The sequence below is a fragment of the Lissotriton vulgaris genome, chromosome 3_1, assembly GCF_964263255.1.
Source record: "Lissotriton vulgaris chromosome 3_1, aLisVul1.2, whole genome shotgun sequence".
NCBI classification, from domain to species: Eukaryota; Metazoa; Chordata; class Amphibia; order Caudata; family Salamandridae; genus Lissotriton; species Lissotriton vulgaris.
The window spans coordinates 666,765,175-666,783,660 of NC_141689.1; the positions used below are offsets into that span (position 1 = coordinate 666,765,175).

The following is an 18,486-nucleotide window of genomic DNA, read 5'->3' on the forward strand; positions in this document are numbered from 1 at the left end:
TGCCTTACCTAATAACCTAACAAACAACCACTGCACTCCGAGAGCGAAGGACCGCTGCTTGTCTGGTACACACCTGAAAATGAGAGAGTTATTTTGAATTTGGCCAAACTCATAAAATTTTTCATACTAGATAAAGAACTTGCCCACATCAAAATTTCAGATTCAGCAGAAGCCACGTGTAAATAATAATAATAATCATAGGTTCAAATAATTTAAATAGAGGAAAAGCATATAATTACAGTTCGAACACGTGTGTTTTTATCTGTCTCTAACCAGAAGGGGGATTTTTCTTTAGCATGCTGCTTTTACGGCAGCAGGAACTTCTATTCCTTGCAGCCAGTCAACAAAGGAAAAGGCCTTCCTTCTCCATTATTCACCCACACTTGTATAACAACCAACAGATAATTAATTTTAAACAAAGATTTCTAGCATTGGTATTGGCTCTAAATATATTTTTAAGGTATGTGAGTGTGTTAGCAGAAAACGTTTTGCGAATCAGATGTAACACTTAAAATGAAGGACACAGTACTTTGGAACACATGAATAATTTCTTTTCTTATAGTTCCTTCCCAAGCTTTTGTGTTGGAAGCAAGCAACACAGGCGGATGTATGTCGATAGGGCAAAGCCTGAAAAGAAGGTGCTCAAATAACAATTAGAATAGCAACATGAATGCCTTAGTTAAAAAATACTCAGTTTTGGCCACTTTTGAAGGGAAAGAAGTGCAGCTTCCGAACTGAAATATAATCTAATTATCAAATTGCCACTCATGTTTTATGATAGTATACGTGTGTGTAATTTATAACTGTGCTGCAGATATATTATTAGTTTAGTTAATTATCCTTATTAATGAAACACTACACAGAACATCATTATTGAACAAACGAATCAGTAAGTGAAATTAAAATGAGGAAATGCTAGAAGCAATTGATTTTTGCACAGCTTATCGCAACGCACAGCAAGGGAAAGATATTGCTCCTTGCCTGCACATCTATAGCTAATAAGCCCAAACAACACTGATGAATGTTTAATGGGCCGACAATGACAATTTTTTTGCAGGTAGTGATCCTCCACTGTACCATTCCATATCATGAAAACGTGATCTAGGGAACACATCTGTTGGACCACATCATTTATAGCTTTTATCGACTTTTTCAAAATTAACAACCTACCTGGATCAAGGTTCATAAGATGACCATCCACAAGATCACATCCACCTGGTCAACCAAGCGATCGATCAATCAATATTTATAACATGCACCTCATAACCTGAAAGGGTATCCAGGCGCTGTGAGTCAAGCTGCTCAGGTGCAGTTGAAAAGTCAGGTCTTGAGTCCCCTTCTGCATTCCTGTAGAGAGGGTAGGTCCGGAGATGGAGGGGGAGGCTAGTACAGGACTTCGTGGCGAGGTATGAGAAGGCATGCCCTCCAATGTTCTTCAGCGGATGGGGGTGGTGAGCGAGGGAGAAGGAGATGAAGCACAGAAGCCTGGAGGGTTGGTAGATGCTCAGGTGCTGGTTAATGTTTGTTGGTCCTGGGTTGGGCAGCGCTTTCTAGGCGAGGGTAAGCCTCTTGAAATTACATCTCTTGTGGAAGGGAATCCAGTGGCGTTTCTTCAGGTGTTGGGTAATGTGGGTCCATCTGGGGAGGTCAAGGATGAGTCTGGCCACTGAGTTCTGAATGGCCTGCAGTCTCTTCAGGAGGTGTATTCTGATTCTTGCGGACTGTTCCCATAGTCCAAGGGGCTGGTGATGAGAGTTTGAGTGACAGTACGTCTGGTGGAGACTAGGAACCCTTTGAGGATCTTTCAGGGCATTCGCCAGGGTGAGTAAGCAGGAGGAGGAGACTGCGTGGATCTGGTTCTTCAAGTTTGTTTGCTGTCCAAGATGATGCAGAGATTCCAAGAGAGGTAAGAGGGGGTGGAGAAAGGTCCCAGTTCAGCAAGCCACCGGGAGTCGTTCCACAGAGAGGTGTTGTTCCTCAAAATCAGTACTTCTGTCTTGTATTTGTTGAGCTTGAGGCAGTTGCTTTGCACTCAGTTGGCGATGCTAATCATGCACTGGTGGATGGGTCTTTTGGAGTCCAGCAAATGAGGTCTCTCCTCCTCATTTGAGGGGTGAGGCAGATCAAAGAACTTTGGGATGGTGCTGGATTGCCCAATTTGAAAAGCAATCACAATGTTTGGCAAAAAGGCTGCCCTGGTCTTCTGCACCATTTTGTCTGGAAAAATGTGGTGTATGGTGGATGCACTCAATGAGCTGAAGTATCAAAACAAAGTAGACAGTCTTTAGAGTCAGAAAACACAATGAGCAGCTATACATCAGCTCATATGGAGTATACACGAGGAACATCAGGCCCAATTGCGATACCTCTACAGCATCAAATATAGGCTTGAGAGAATACAGGTGTGCCAAGCCTTTTATAAACCTTATCACAACTGAAGATTTCAACACCTGTTCCATCTTTACCAGAAAGCTTGTTTGGCCCACTTTTGGGGCATATATGTTTACTATTGCCAGGTCCCGCTCAGCTATTCTCCCATCACCACAGCGTACTGTCCCGCCGGGTAGTGCAGCTCCCTGGTTTTCAGGAAGGGTACCCCAGGGTACACCCATATACAAACACCCTTCACAAAAGCGGAGTGTGTGGTGTAAAATGTCTGTCCTCACCAGTGCCTGTGAAGTGCTAACCCCTCCTTAGCTGTAAGGTGTGTTTCCTGCAAAAGGGCTAAGTGGACTCCTCGTCTCTTGACGTAGGAGTAAACCTTATATCTTTTGGGAATATATTTCAGCCCACGGACATACCAGGACTCAAGGGTGCAACCATAAGAAAGTAGTACTATTCCACCACTGCACTTATGTAGCAGAGTTGCTTCCGACTTGAGTTTCATCCTCTCAACTTAAGACCACCACATTTATTTCCAAACAACATAGCTCAACAGCAACAACAACAACCCCATCTCCCCGACCCCAGGACAAGAAGGCAACATTACCCCATCCAAACCCGAAAATAAATAGGGGCCATTCTCATGTTGGACATACGTGCACCTCTTAGTGGGGCATGCACCTGCGTGGGTGCTTCACGGAAAGCCACTCCTCCAACCAGCAAAGTTCAGACAGCAGTCACACACAGCTGAGGGAAAACACCCTTCCTTAGGGCACCAGGAGCATGATATATCGAACATCTACCAAACTGAATTCATACTTATCCATCAGTCATGGTTCCACAGTCACAGGAGATCATCCACTGCTTGAGGCATCCGTTGAGGTAGGACAGTGTCTGAGCCAGCCGTAGAACGCAAATCATGGTCTAAGTCTGAGTCAATAACTTCAGCCCCCTCCTCCGCTAGTCAGTGGGGCACTCCAGCTCCACTAGGTTTCACTGCTCTTTTCACTGTTCGTAATTGTTCCTGCTGGGCTATAAAATGAGAAAGGGCCACCGACTAAGTCCTCGCATTTGACGTCTAGGTCTCTTCCGAGAGGGTACTCAACCCAAGAGGCCGGGAGGTCAGCAGTGGAGGGTTGACGTTCTATCCAGTCCCATACTTGTGGTGAGGGAAAAAATTTCACACCATCTGCGGTAACCACTCTTAATCTAGCAGGATATAAACATCTAATATTGTAACCCCAGCAGCTGGAGGCACCTATTAGCATCCATGAAGGTTGTTCTTTTTTTCTGGACCTCACATGTAAAATCTGGAAAAATCATAATCCTGCTATTTTCCACTTTTATGTCTCCCCTCAGCCTAGCCTGGTGCAGTTGTGGTACCAGTCTTTGTAATGAAGTAGCATAGCCACAACTAGCCAAAGAGCCATTCAAGGTGCTGGTGGCTGTGTTGGAACTCTATGCACCCTCTCCAGGAATATCCTCAAGCGCTACCACCTCCTGAAGCTGTTTTTCCAGGAACGTTAGACCCCTCCGTCCAATCAGGTAATCCAATTATTTGAATGTTGTTCCAAAGGTCCCCATTTTAAGCATCATAAGCACAGTACTCTAGGGTTGTGACCATGCCCTCCATGGATGCAAGACTCTCTCTCTGAAACTCCAATTCCAGGGTTATAATAGTCAGAGTTGATCTGCAGTAGTAACCCGTTCAGCCAGGTAGCTGTAGTATTTCCTAAGGATCCTCATTTCTCCTACAACCACATCCATTATTAATTCTAGGGCTTTATGAGAGTCATTGCTCACTCATAGTATGACATCCAAAGTAACCCCCTTCATGACCACCGGGGGACCAATCAGAGTCCTATCCCCCTCTTCAGCATCCCTGGGCCGTAGCTGAGAGGGCAGTCGGGGAACCATTTCTTTCTTTTTGGCTGTTTTGCCCATTGTTGCCTGTGGCAGGGGGAAGGCCAATCATGGAATTCAATAGTAGACCTTTATATGGAGGGGGATCCTCCTGCTGGATCTCTGACAGTGCAGGCAGGAGGATGGATCCCCTTCCGATAAGCATTGCAGGGAGCACTCTCCCACACCCCTGGTGGCAACAGAACCACCAGCTCAACTAGGTCTGTAATCTCAGCTTACCATCACCGGCATTCTTCCTTTGAGTATACAAGCCAGCCGCCCATCTATTATTCAACAGGGGGGAGAAGGGCTCCGCATCTGGACTCCGCACCTTGGCCAGGCTTCAGTGCCACAATGTCCTTGTGATTAGCCTTACCAGCTTGGGGCCTAATGTCCCTGCCAGATCTTCTCAGGGGTCCAGCGAGTCTCCACTGCATGAGTGCTGCAGCCGATCAATTAGGGCTTCACATTCACCCGCCAGCCTAAAGTGCTGGGATTTCAACTTCCAGGGGAGGCGAGTGGAGTACTCCTGCCCCGTGAGATTATTTGCATTTCCTAGTGTGCCTCCATGGCCAAATTTCACTTCCTCTGGGGTCTTTGTGACCACAGCACTCCCCTGACTCATCGCCGTGGCCTCCATTCAGTTGCAGGTCTCCTCCAGGAATACTCTCCCCACTGTCCTGCACTGCTTCACGTGAGCGCCTCTCTCTGCAATTGGCTCTGCTGGCCCGGCCATGTTAGCTCAGCGTCAAAGCCATTTTGACCTTGCGGTCGTTTGGCTTCCAGCCCCTTGAATAAAGTCGAGGAACGCTGCAGTTTGGGGCCACAATTTCACCCTTGTTCGTGCTACGGAAGCACAGGTGGCCCTCTCTTTCTCTTTGGGGGCTCACTCGGCTGGATATTAGAGAATGTATGTGGCTGGATGGTGTCAGCTTTTTCCCTCCATGGAAACAAAGGGACCAATTTATAATCTGGTGGACTGAGGCTAGGTAGTCTGGGAGATGAAGTAATATACTCAGCCGAATCGGTAAATTTACTGATTCTGTAAAATTGTGCCCCTACATGCCAATCCTTAAATACCGGTCGGTAACAGCCAAAAATACCGATTTTCGACCGTTACCGACCGACCTACATCGGGCCCAAAGACTTGAAAATAGCCAATAAATGCGGAGTACTATGACTGGTCTGTACCAAGCTTTCATAGACCAATAACAAAATTGAGTTTTTTCCTGAAGGACAAGAGCTTGCACAGTGATATATTGAGGAATGGGAGCATTAACAATTAAAAGGCAGTTTGTTTATGCACAGTGAAAATAGATCAGTGCCAATGCACCAAAGTACAATCCAGGACGAAAAATACACTTGCAAATTGAGCTATCAGCGGTTTCTCTTACAAAACCAGCTTGGGTCACTGGGGAAAATTTTAGAATATACGTATACTCACTGCTCTGTAATGGTCAAGTGCATTTTTCCATTTGTCACTGTATAGGCTTCTGTTTGTGTCACTAGAATCTGTGGATAGCAGGAGCCAAATTGACTCCTCAAACCCATGGTACAGTTCTTTTGCTAACACTTCTAAAGGCTTGATAAGAAGATTATCGCTTGTCATCTATTTCCGTTGTTTTCAATTTAAGCTACTCTATGCTTAAATTTATGTCAATAGTAGGGTATTTCATTTCTGTTGCTGCGCGGCCCCACATTAAGGGGCCTATTTTGATGTGAGTCAGAAAGTTTTCAACCACAGGTCGGAGGCTTTCTGACTCACATCGTAGGTTTCAAATCCAATAGCCTTATTATGATAAAAGCTGCCGGATTTGAAACCGGCCGGACGGAACGACTTGTTTCTGACGGACACAAGGAGCTCGTAGGTCAGTTGGAAGTTGCTCATTACCCCCTACAAACGGCATTAACACAGTGGAGATTATGATGTCAGATTCCGACAGGTTTTCCAACATGAAAAGCCTGTTGGAAAGCATTAGTCTCTGCAGGCTCTGGTTAGGTGTATGGTTGGCACCTATGGTGCCCCCTTGAAAATCCATGGACCATGTGACAGGCACTGTGAGGTGCCTGCCACGTGGTGCAGGGATTTACACAGGCTCCTATTTCTCCATGGAAGCTTGTGCTACAGCCGGTTTACAGCCCCAGCACAAGCTCCCATAGGGAAATGGAAGTATGCAAACTCACCATGTGCGGTCGCATGGCAATAGCGGTGTCAGGACTGCCGACCAGAGGTCTGTCGGTCCCGAGATGGCGGCGATAATCAGGCCCTAATTGTTCTTTACTGATAACATGACTTTACACTTGTTAAAACATGTGTCCCCATAGTGGTATCTCTTTTACCACTGGCCATTAACCTTGTTATGAGTGCAAGCTCCTTACAGTACCCAAATCTGTATTTATATGCCAATTAATATAATTTAATATGGTTACCTTTATGAAGCCGAAGGTGCATCATTTTTACAGAGATTTTATGATATTTTATTTCAAGTTTTAACTATAGAGTGTATCTCCAAAAACGATTCTGAGATGTAAAACTTTGTAAATAGTGGCAGTAAGCAGGGCAGAGCTTCAGGCGGCCTTATAAGGGTTAACAGAGTCCTATTAAGTGAGGCTTTGGCTTGGGATTGGAATAAATACAAGAGACACATAACTACTAACCCATATGGAAATATAGAAACCGTTCTTAGTTTAGCCACTCATATTAGATATAGCATAACTTCAGAACTCCTCTGATCTCATCATACCTCCCAGGATTAGACATTTTATGGACTGTTTTAAGTCAGGTGTGACATGCTCCATGGTTCATCTCTATGGACTTAAATCGGGCCCTAACATATGGCTCCACAGTGCCATTTAAAAAGGTGCTTGAGTACTGCAAGTGTCACCAGCACCAATTATTGCCAAATGGGCATTATTTTAGTCATTTGACAGCATCTCTGCCTTATGCATGTGGCTAAGTGGATTACTGGACCATCTCTGAGTAGTCCTCAGGTTTTCACCAGAGTTCCGGTCACGGCTACTGATAAAGCACCCTTGATTACAGTTCCCCGCCCCAGTGGGCGTGGCCACCCAGTGGCCTTCTGGATCTTGTGGTGCTGTGTGATAATTTCTCAAGTGAGTTGCCGTCCCCCGGCTCAAACGTAAATATTAATTAAATTCCAAGTGGGTAGCGAGGGTTAAAACATGCCGATTGTCACGCTGGAAATGTAACTCCATCGGGTGCATCTGCCCTAACGTTGAAGCATCGGTTGGCGCCTCAACAGGGCTGTACCAAGGTGCAGCGGTGCCTCCTCGCGGCTCAGGTAGCTGATGTAAATATATAATTTACCGTCGTAATTTCTATGCAGGTAAGTACTTAATCAATAATAACTCAATCGGAAAGAAAGAAGACAGAGTCCGTGGTGTTAGAGTTCCTAGGGGTTTTATTCCTTAAAAAGGAATGGTCAAGACCAGGATATCATGTTCTTCCCACCACAGGGGTGGAAGAAGGGATAGAGCAAAGTTTTATTAACAATACATAGCTTATATACTTAATTTACATCATTGGAAGTAATAGAGTAGGCGTAACAGCTGAGAGTAGACAAGATAACAGCACCCACGTGTTACTAGTGCGTAATCAGAAGGCGTGGACTAGGCGTAACTGAAGGTGTGTGCTAGAAACGTCACAGATAGGTGTCACAAAGGGGTGGCACTAAGCAGAAAGTTGCAATGTCAGCAGAAATCGGAGGCTTGGATGCGCGCGCAGCTGCATGACGTGTGATTGACGTGAAACTGGAGGGTGCAGGGGGTTTGACATTTGCACTGACGGAAAGAGACAGAAGTCTGGCATGTCAGATCAACTTGTGCTTCTATCATATCTGATATCTGGTGTTTAGGAACTGAGCTATCTGGGCGGAAAGGTCTCTGGGGCAGAAGCTATTCTATACTGACTGTGAGTGCGTGTATAAGCGCCTGAGTGTCTGCATGAGAAGCGTGGGGGCATGGGCCTTCCATGGGAGCATGGTAACAGAGGCTATGAATTACTTGCACGGAGACAGGCCGGCCCTTTGGCTCTGCAGCTGGGGAATGTTTACTGAAGCTAGTAGGCAGGAATGTATTTTCGAGGAGCGGAACAGATAACTCGAAGGTTGTAGTCAGTCTTGGCAGGCAGCAGGCTGAGCTAAGCGTGGTGGGCCGCGCTAGAAGTAAGGCAGAGTTCACGGGTACGGGGGCAGCCTGGGCTGAGGCTTTCAGAGTCAGGAGGAAGGAAAAGGCTCGATGGCAGAGATTCTGGGCCTACTTTGCCAGAGCTGAAAAACATGTAGAGTACACTACAAAAAGACATTGGCATAGTATACTTAGGAACGGACTATCCAACCCATTCAGGGTGGGTCTGAAAGAGGACATGTTAACGTTGGACGCAAATGTATTTGCGTCTTCATAGCTGGCACAGGAGGGAAGTTACATGCACTTTAACTCGTACATGGAGACGGTGGGGTACACGCTAGGGAACACAACTTGACCAAAATTTATATTTCCTCATTCCCTCCTTGTTCCCTACGGACCCTTCATGATATATCGATCATCATAAATTGATCAGTTTGTTCTTGTAGCATAATGTGTTCGTCTCTCTTCCGTTGTCTGTTTGAGAGAAAACTGGAATGTTCAATGCATGAAGTGGCACATAGTCCACATATCGCCGGCCCACACTGTAGGCACAGGCAGCAGCTGAATACTATGACAAGGCCAAAACCTAGGAAGGATAGGATCTTCCATCCCCAAGCAGTTAACGTTGTCCAAAACCAACCGGACCAAGTCCAGGTGCCTGGATTCTGATGTATCTGATTTGCAATTTTATGCAGACGTGTAATAGCTTGATATACAGATGGCGCGTTTTGTGGAATGAAAACACAGCAACTTGACCCGATGACCTTACAGGCTCCACCTCTATCTGCCAAGATGACGTCAATAACAAGACGATTCTGAAGGACAACAACCCGTATGGCAGATTGCTCCCCTGTTAGGTTACCTAAGGCGGAGGCAGTTTCACGTACTACAGCTTCAAGCGTTCTAGTTAATCTACGTATTAATTTACTGTTTTGGACGGGACCTAAAAAGAAAAAGAATCCTTTATTAAAATCGGTGTATTGCTCCCATGCCGTTTCTGTATAGTCGACAAGCGGGAGATCTCTTCGGAGTCTATTCTTTACTAGATTTGTGTTTCTGTGGTAGTCAGGAGGGGCTAGAAAAACAGGTGGCAGAAGGAATGCAATATAACAGGTACCATCCCAATCTGGAGGCAGACGTATGTATGCGGTATGACCACAAACAAAATAGGAATGACGGATAACTTTAAAGGATGATTTACCATGATCACTGAATTCGACCACAGTAGTACATTTACTGTGACCTAAGTGTACTGAACCTTTCTTTCTGACACATAATTCACCAGTGACTGGTAGTACTGGCATAGCGGGCAGGACTAGTGCAGCTTCGGATTCAACAGTAAGAATCATAAGGTTAATTGTGTAATTACTCAATCCATATACTTCATTTTCTAGATCAGTTCCTTTTCTAATAGGGAGTCCCTCCTTATCAGGGTAACAGACGTTGAGCAGGACTAAGTTCAGGTTTCCCCAAACCCAGCTCCCGTCAAGGACAGCAATATCAGGATCTAAGGAATTAATTATTTTGAACCATGCACCACAGGAGCCGTTGTGAGTGAACGGGTATGGAAAAAGGGGCAGAGCTCCCTTGTAATTCTGGTAGGGAGGGAGTCGGCCACATATCCAGCAGTTTGTAGCGTTATTGGTCTGATGGGAGTGGTGTAACATACTAATGAATGTGTTGTTGCGCAGCGCAAGTCTGTAAGAAAGTTCGTGTGGAGGTAACTCGCTAAAAGAGTGTTCAGCAGAGACGTTGTAAGCAGATTGTTCACGCTTGAAAATAGGGCAATAGATTGGAAGAAGTACACTTGCAACGATGATCAGAATACTTAGAAAAAACATGATTAACAATGTCACTATACAGTGACTACGCAGTGATTTGCAGTATGTACGTTTCTTGAATTCTCTCTCTCTCTCTCTATCTCGATCTAGGGGATACATGTCAGAAACTATTTAACCGATTCACCTAGGGGAGGACTTAAACAATTAAACTGTCTGACTTGCTAGATCGAAGCTTGAGTCTGTATTCCTCTTGGGAAGTTTTCTCTCGCTTGGAAACTTCAAAGTCACTGGGCTCGATACAGTCTTGGGAAGGGGTGGACGAGCCTGGATCGGATTTCAGTCCATTGCATAATTTAACATGGCTCATGTGGATCCACCCCTTTCGGCCCTCAACTTTCACCGCTGTCCTCGTAGTAAGTAGAACGGTCTTCGGCGATTTCCAGCGGGGCTCCAGCGGACTTTTCCTGTCGAAGTTCCTTATGAGAATCAGGTCACCTGGACGGACATCATGCGGCTTTACATCAGTGTTGTCAGGAAAGGCTGCGGCAACCTGTGAACGACATGATTGGAGTGCAGACATCAAGGAGGCAAGGTAATCTGTCAACATGCTACAATCAACATCAGTAATTTTCTTAGGAATGGGCGTCCCCCACATATTCGGTGGTCTACCAAAGACCACTTCGTACGGGGATAGTCCTGATCTCGAATGGGCAACCATTCTCATATAGAACAGTGCCACTGGCAGGGCGACTATCCAGTCGACCCCTTTCTCTTGACATATTTTAGCAAGACGTGTCTTTAGTGTCTGATTATGCCTTTCTACAAGTTTAGATACTCATGGGGGCGCACCAAAATGAGAGTCCAAAAAAATATAAGTAGAGAAATGTTCTTTATTTATCTTTGTTCAGCAAAAAAAAGGCACATCAATAAAATATATGGTGAGATCAGCCAACGCGTTTCACTCCCTACCAAGGAGTTTCTTCAGGGCGCTGTGAATATTTTCAGTAAGTTGTCCTTAGTAGGATCCCTCTCTGACCACACTGATATTTTTCTCGGTCGGTATTCCAGCCTATTTCTTTAAAAAAAACCTTTTGGAGTATCTATCTTCACTTTCTCTTTCCTTGTTGTAGTGGACTTTGTAGGTCTTGTCCAAAAAAGTAGTTCTGGTACTTCAAAGGGTAACCCGTCCCTGGTTGTGTTTGTTCTAGGTGGGTAAAGTGCTGTAAAAGACCGTCGTCAGTTTCGGCGTCTCGGCATGGCTGGTTCCAGGCTGAGTCTTTCTACAAGGCCTGCGGCTTCGGGGTGTCGGACACAATGGAATTTCCATTGATATCCCAGCAGCAAGGAAACCTGTTTCATTAATTCGGATGAGAATGGCTGACCGTTATCTGAGTACACGACACGAGGCATGCCGTACCGTGGGAAGAATTCACGAACCAGCTGCTTGGCAGTGGTCGGAGCAGTGTAATCTGGGACTGGGTAGGCTTCGGTCCAACGGGACAGTGCACAAACAACTACGAGGACATATTTAAATCCTCGACAACGGTCCATCTGGATATAATCCATCTGGAGGACTTCAAAAGGATGATCGGGAGGATGAAATCCACCTTGCTCTACAGGGACGCTTTTACCTGGATTGAACTGACAACAGATCATGCAAGTACGCACTTTCTGTTTTGCCGCTGCTCGTAAGTGTTTATTGCTCCAGAGATTCTGTAAACTGTCTAACATTGCTTTTTCTCCTAGATGTGCTGGACTATGTGCTGTATTAATTATGACTTGAACCATAGAGTCAGGGAGAAACCATGTAGATTTTCCCTTCGTCATCCAACCTTGATCTGTCTGGATCCCTCCTAGTTCAATCCATTTCTTTATTTCATCTGGGGTAGCATGTGTCTGAATATCGATAACATCTAGTGCGGGATCCCTAACTGTCATACAATTTGTCGGTCCTATTGTCTTTGTCATGTCAGTTGTCTGAGTGTAAGTCAATGCTGTATGTTTTGCTGTCTGGTCTGCCAGGTCATTACCCTGGGAAACAGAATCTGTAACTTTAGTATGTGCTTTACACTTCATGACTGATATGCCTGAGGGCAGATGTATTGCTTCTAACAGTGCTTGAATGAGGGGACCGTGTTGTATCTTGGCACCATGAGAGGTCAAGAAACCTCGTTCTTGCCATAACATTCCAAAGTCGTGTACGACTCCGAACGCATAACGGGAATCAGTGTATATGTTAACATTTCTGTTCTTGGCTAGTATACAGGCTCGGGTCAGAGCAATGAGCTCTGCCGCTTGAGCAGACAGTGTGTCAATACGATGTGTTTCTCTGACTTCAGTTTCAGTGGTCACTGCATATGCGGCCACTAACTCTCCTGTACTTGTTCTCATGCATGAACCATCCACATAAAGTGTCAGGTCTGGATTAGTCAATGGAACATCTGTTAAGTCTCGTCGTGGCTTTGTTACTGCATTAATGATCTCTATACAATCATGCGGGGCTGGATCTGTCATAATTGTAGGTAACAGTGTTGCGGGGTTCAGAATGCTGCAGCGTCTGATTTCTATGTGTGGCTGGAATAACGTTAACTCGTAACCTGTAAGTCGTGCTATAGTCAAGTGTTGAGTCTGGGTTCTGTTTAAAAGGACCTCCACAGAGTGTGGAACTTGTACGGTTAACTGATGGCCTAAAACAATTGAATCGCTCTGTCTGATTGCTAGTGCTGTTGCTGCTACTGACTTTAAGCACGCAGGGAGTGCCTGGGCTACTGAATCCAATGTACTTGAAAAATAAGCGCAAGGCTTATGTGAACCTGCTTGGTCTTGAGTGAGGACAGACAATGCTGTACCATCACGTTCTGTAACAAAAAGTGTAAACGGTTTGCTGTAACATGGTGTCGCTAAAACTGGTGCTTGACATAATGCTTTCTTTAATTCCTCAAAGGCTTGTGTATGTTCCTGAGTCCAGGGAAGGACAGTCGAAGTCGCTGCCTCCTGCGTTGTTAACTGAATCAGTGGTTTAGCTAGAAATGCATACTGAGGAATCCATTGTCTACAGTACGAGGTGAGGCCTATGAAGGCCCGCACTTCTTTTTGTGTCTGGGGTTGTGGCATATTTGCAATTAACTGAATGCGATCGGGAGTGAGCTGTCTCCCCACTTTGGACAGCAAGTGACCCAAGTACACAACTTGCTGAACACAGAATTGTAGCTTCGAAGGAGACACCTTGTGTCCCTTGTCTGCCAGAAAATGTAAAACTGTCAGTGATGCTTGTTCACATTCGGGCTCACTTCGTGCGGTGATCAGCAGATCATCGACGTATTGTAGTAAAGCGGTGTTAACTGGCATTGTGATACAATCAAGTTGTCTTTTCAGTGCTTGGCTATAGATGCTGGGGCTTTCTGTGAATCCTTGAGGTGCGCGTGAAAATTTGAAACTGCGTCCATTTAAACTGAATCCGAAGAGATATTGGCTCTCTGGGTCAATAGGTACGCTGAAGAAGGCGTTCTTGAGGTCAATTACAGTGAAGAACGTTGCTTCTGAATCAATAGCAGTCAATAAGGATGAGATGTCGGGAACCACAGGGTACTGTGGAATAATGCATTTGTTCAGTTCTCTTAGATCAATCACCAGCCGATATACTGGCGGTGCATTGGGATCAGTACGTTTAAGAATCGGAATGATGGGTGAATTACAGATATTGGAGTCGGTCTCTACGACCACTCCCTGAGTAATGAGCTCTTCAATGATTTCCAGTAAAGCCACTACAGCATCGGATGGTCATTTGTATTGTCTGATTCGTGGTAGAACTACACCTTCTTTGAGTGTAACACGGTATGGGGTAATGTGCATACACCCTACATCAGTTGGGCCTTTTGCCCACAGGTGGTCTGGTACATTTTTCAACCTGACATCAAACTCACGCAACATATAATGACCCTTGAAATCCCGCAGAAAGAGTCTAACTCCCTCCGGGGAACAGCAAATTATGGCTCCTAGAGCCTTCAATGTTTTAATTCCTAACAGATTTTCTGGACATGATTTCGTAAGTAACAAGTCTGTAATACGTGATAATGGACCCACAGCCAGGGGGACCGGTTCAGATACTTCATTTACAATGGGCTGTCCTGAAAAACCAAGGGAAACATTCTGTGAGCCTGAGAGGGGTGCCCCTGGGACTTCATTATGACTGATTGTTGTGCGGCTTGCCCCTGTGTCAATTAAAAACTTTCTGTCTTTTCCCAATACTTGACTGTGTACATAAGGACCCTCTTGATCTACAGGAATCTCAATAAGAGGCAAGCCAAACTCCCTCTCTAGGCTGTTTCATGTATATCGTGGATAATCGGGGTAAGCGGACTGGGCATACTGGTACATCTGCTGTGAAACTTGCTGAGACGCGGCAATGGGCTGCGGCTGTGATACCGCTACTGTCTGTGTTGTAGGTGAAGAAGCATGCGTAGGCTGTGTATTCTGCATGGGCTGCATGTTCTGTGAAGTCTGATGCTGGTTGTGGTCTTGTCTAGGCGGATGCGGTCTTTCTTTAGTTTTACCTGTCGCTATGTTATGTTTCAGAACGGGGCATTCATGTACGTAGTGACCTGGCTGCTTGCAATAGTTGCATGTCCCTTTAACGGGAGCTGCGGCGTGACCTGTCTGGGTCGTACCCTTTCTATTCCCGTCGGTATGGACCGACTGGGCTACTAACATTTTCATTTTCGTGTCTTTCATACGTTTTTGTTCCTGATCCTGTTCTTCTCTAATTCTGTTCTGATGGTATTGTAACATTTGTAACATCTGTGATGGCGTATTTGCTTGCCATGTACTCTCAACCTTGTACACACGATTCTTAACTGCTAACAGGGAATTCTCAACTAACTTGGATACAAAAAGATGCGGGTACGACTCGCTACTTGGTTTAAGACCACTATTAATAATGAAACATTTCTCGAATCTTGAATAGAAGTCACTGGTATCTTCGTCGGGTTTCTGTTTATATGCTGAGATTGCATCCCAGTCTTCTTTTCTAGTTGTCAATAATCTTGGCAGAACCTGTACTATCAGACCTGGCAGTGCTTTAGTTTTCTCCCCAAGGCCTACCCCTGGGACCCGCTTGTTCTCTTCATCTTCTATTTCTGCCCATGCAATCTTTGTGTCTCCCACCTCCCATTCTTTTTCCTTTAATTTCTCGTAGATGCCCGTGGGCAGTAATACTTTTAACATTTTCATGATATCGTCATACGTATAATCTCCCATCAGTAACATATCTTTAAGCTCTCTGTGAAAGCCTGCAGGGTCTTTATCATGGCAGGGTACTAGTTTCTTCATTTCTAACAGTTCTAATTTAGCCAGTGGCGTGTGTACATACACGCGTTTCAAGGTACGATCTTCACCCATAACTGGATGTACTTCTCGTAAGGGGTTCTGACTTTCAATGCCATGCCGACGTTCCATATGATACATTTTCCTTTCTGGGGGCGGGGCGGGAGCATATTCGGGGCTTATGAAAGTGTCATATCTATGGCGTTGTTCTAGAATTATTTGAATTAATTTGGTACTTAAACCTCTCCATCTATCCATGAGTAATGCTTCTAATAATTCGGGTAAGGAACCTGGGTCAGAATGCTGGGTTCTGTACTTTGTAAGGAGGTGCTGAATCATGTATACACCTGCTAATTTCTGTCCATCTGGGGAGAGGTTCAGAAATGTCTGCGCTACAGTGTCATCATTATATATGTCTGGATTTTCGGCCCATGATATGGCTGACCGGGCTAGTTCTTGTTCATCCATAGAATTCAGTACATGGTACCCTACTCGATCTCGAAGCCTTTTATCAGTTTCCTGGAACTGATGTTCAGCGGAATTCGGGTTTGTTAAGGCACAGAAAAGAACTCTCTTACTTTCTGGACGGATGCCTTTCCTAAGGTAATTTCCTTTACCTACATATGCTATAGTGTCTAGAGTTTCTTCTGGTACTTCATGTTCTTCTTCCCCCTCGGAGGAAGCCTTTTCTTTTTCTTTTAGGTGTATTTCTATCACTGCTTTTCTAATTTTCTTGTACATACTGGCTATGCAAGTCCCCTTGTCGTGTTTTCCTTCAGATATATTTTGACCCCACTTATTTAGTGCATCTAATTCACTCTGATCGGTCCCAGGCCTATCTCGTTCTCTTATTAGGCAGTTAATGAAAAAACGTAGTATCTGTGCTTGAACGTCAACTTTCTGATGCTCCATGGCATCCTTAATACTGTCGGGGTCCTTCCCAGTCTGAACAAACTCATATATTCTATCTAGGCGCTCCTTCATTCCTGCATAGCACAGCAGGAAATCAGTAGCAGATCTTAACCGTAGTGATGCCATCACCATTATATCGTCTTTACCGGGTACTGGATCATATCTGCAAACTGAGAGGTTTTCTTTAAACATGTCAAGACGGGGTGATTTGAACGAAAAAGGATTTCGCAAGTCCCCGAGCGGTAACCTGCGTGTCGGTGGCGGGGTGTGAAGACCCCCGGTCGCACCCCCTGAGGCGGAAGCTTGAGCATTATTTCTTTGTGGAGTCTGTGCCTGAACTTGAATTTGTCTTTTAGTAGGATCAGGTGGAAGTGGTTTCGGTAGCTCAACTTTAGGTACGGGAAGTGGTGGAGCTGGTGGAACAGGGGAAACCTGTCGTGATACTGGCAGAATATGGTTTTGGGGCGGGTTACCACCCCCGTCCCCGTCGGTAGGCAGGGCGCGAACAGGCAGGTTGGTGTAAGCGGGTGCTACATCCTCTAGATAGGAATTCAGGAATATGTCTTTAGTGGTCCTATGAGTTATTTTAGTTGGAACCAATGGTGGTGGCAGGTCTTTCGGTATTTCTGAAATGGCCTCAGGTGAACCCTCGGCCGCGAGATACATACCGTTTACGAGATTATTTTGTGCGCGGTCTATTTGTTCTGATTTTACTCGGATCCCCTCGGTAACTAATTCGTTTTCTTGGGCTTTCTCTGATTCTTTAAGTCTGTCTTCTCTACGTAGTGCTCTTTCAGCACGCTTATGTGATTCCTTACGCCAGAACTCTATGGCGTCTTTCTGAGATTGTCTGGCTTTCTTTTTCCATAATGCTTCCTCTACCTTCATGATGCACTCGGCATCCCATGTTCCGGTAACGGGCCATCTGTGCCTTTCGTCTAGGTGTTTAGTATAGTCGGCCCATAAATCGAGATATAATATGGCATCTAGGCCATGCTTATGGTACATAAAGTTACCTGGGGTGTCCCTAGGGGGGATAGGAATTTCTTCCTCTAGTATCCCTTTCCTAGTTCCTATCTGCTTTAACTTGTTGAAAAACGGCATCTTGTTTACTCGGTACTGAACGCTCGATCCTCTCTACTTAATACTGAATGCAGCTAGTTATACAAGAACACATTAATGCACATTAGGAAACAGTCACACTCATACCACGACATTAATCACATGAAAAGACATTTTGAAAACATATATGACTACCCCCTATATCAGATGTACTGCTAAACAGCACAGATACACTGCTAAAGCGGTGCAGAACGGATATACTGCTAAACAGTACAGATACACTGTCTAAAAACAGTGCAGACCGGACTTGTGTACCCAAACCCGTCTAGATACGTCCCAGCAATGGTACTCACCGGGAAGCACGGAAACAGAAGGCCTCGGAAAACTCGACTGGACTCGACACTTCGGAAAACTTCGGAAAACCTCGGAAAACTTCGGAAAACTGGTGGGCCTCTTGACACCTCGGACCTTGCTTCTTTCGGCTAGGCTCTGGTCGGGATCCTCCGCACTCCTCACCGCCTCGTCTGGGTAGCGCACAAAAGAGAAAAAAGAATGCCAGAGTTTAACATTTTTGGCAATATTTTATAAATGGGAGGTAGTTCTGAAAAGAACTTTTTGTTGTTTTATATTTTTTTTATTATTTTTCTGAACATTTTTTTATTTTTTTGTATTTTTGAACAATTTAAAAAAAAATTGGGGTTTTTTAAGGGAACAAACAAAAAACAGGGAATTGGAAATGGCTCATCAGGAGCAAAAAAAAGAAAAGAATTACTGTTTTCTTTTCTTGCTGCATTGGTGGTTGTCTACAGCATTATTTATTAAGGTGACGCTAAGTTCACCATAGCATAATGTTTTGCCACAGAAAATGCAAACAAATTTGAGGTTGCCAAATTTTTGCTGAATATTTGGCACCATTTGACGTTCTTCAGGACCAGAAAGTGAGGGTACAGATGAGGAAGTGCTGGCCCCAGGGGGTGGG

General features: G+C 45.0%; 1 protein-coding gene across 2 annotated transcripts in view; it reads right to left on the bottom strand.

Annotated features, from left to right (window-relative positions):
• LOC147726898 (solute carrier organic anion transporter family member 4C1-like) overlaps positions 1-18,486 on the bottom strand; it is a 575,548-nt gene that overhangs the window by 75,688 nt on the left and 481,374 nt on the right. Inside the window, exons 11-12 of one of the 2 annotated variants that reach the window (XM_086960968.1) lie at positions 17,861-18,031; positions 9-73 (exon numbers count right to left, since the gene is read on the bottom strand). In XM_086960968.1, the coding sequence (XP_086817094.1) occupies positions 9-73; positions 17,861-18,031 (236 nt within the window). The remainder of the gene's footprint in view (positions 1-8; positions 74-17,860; positions 18,032-18,486) is intronic. The other variant, XM_086960969.1, reaches the window with a different exon arrangement.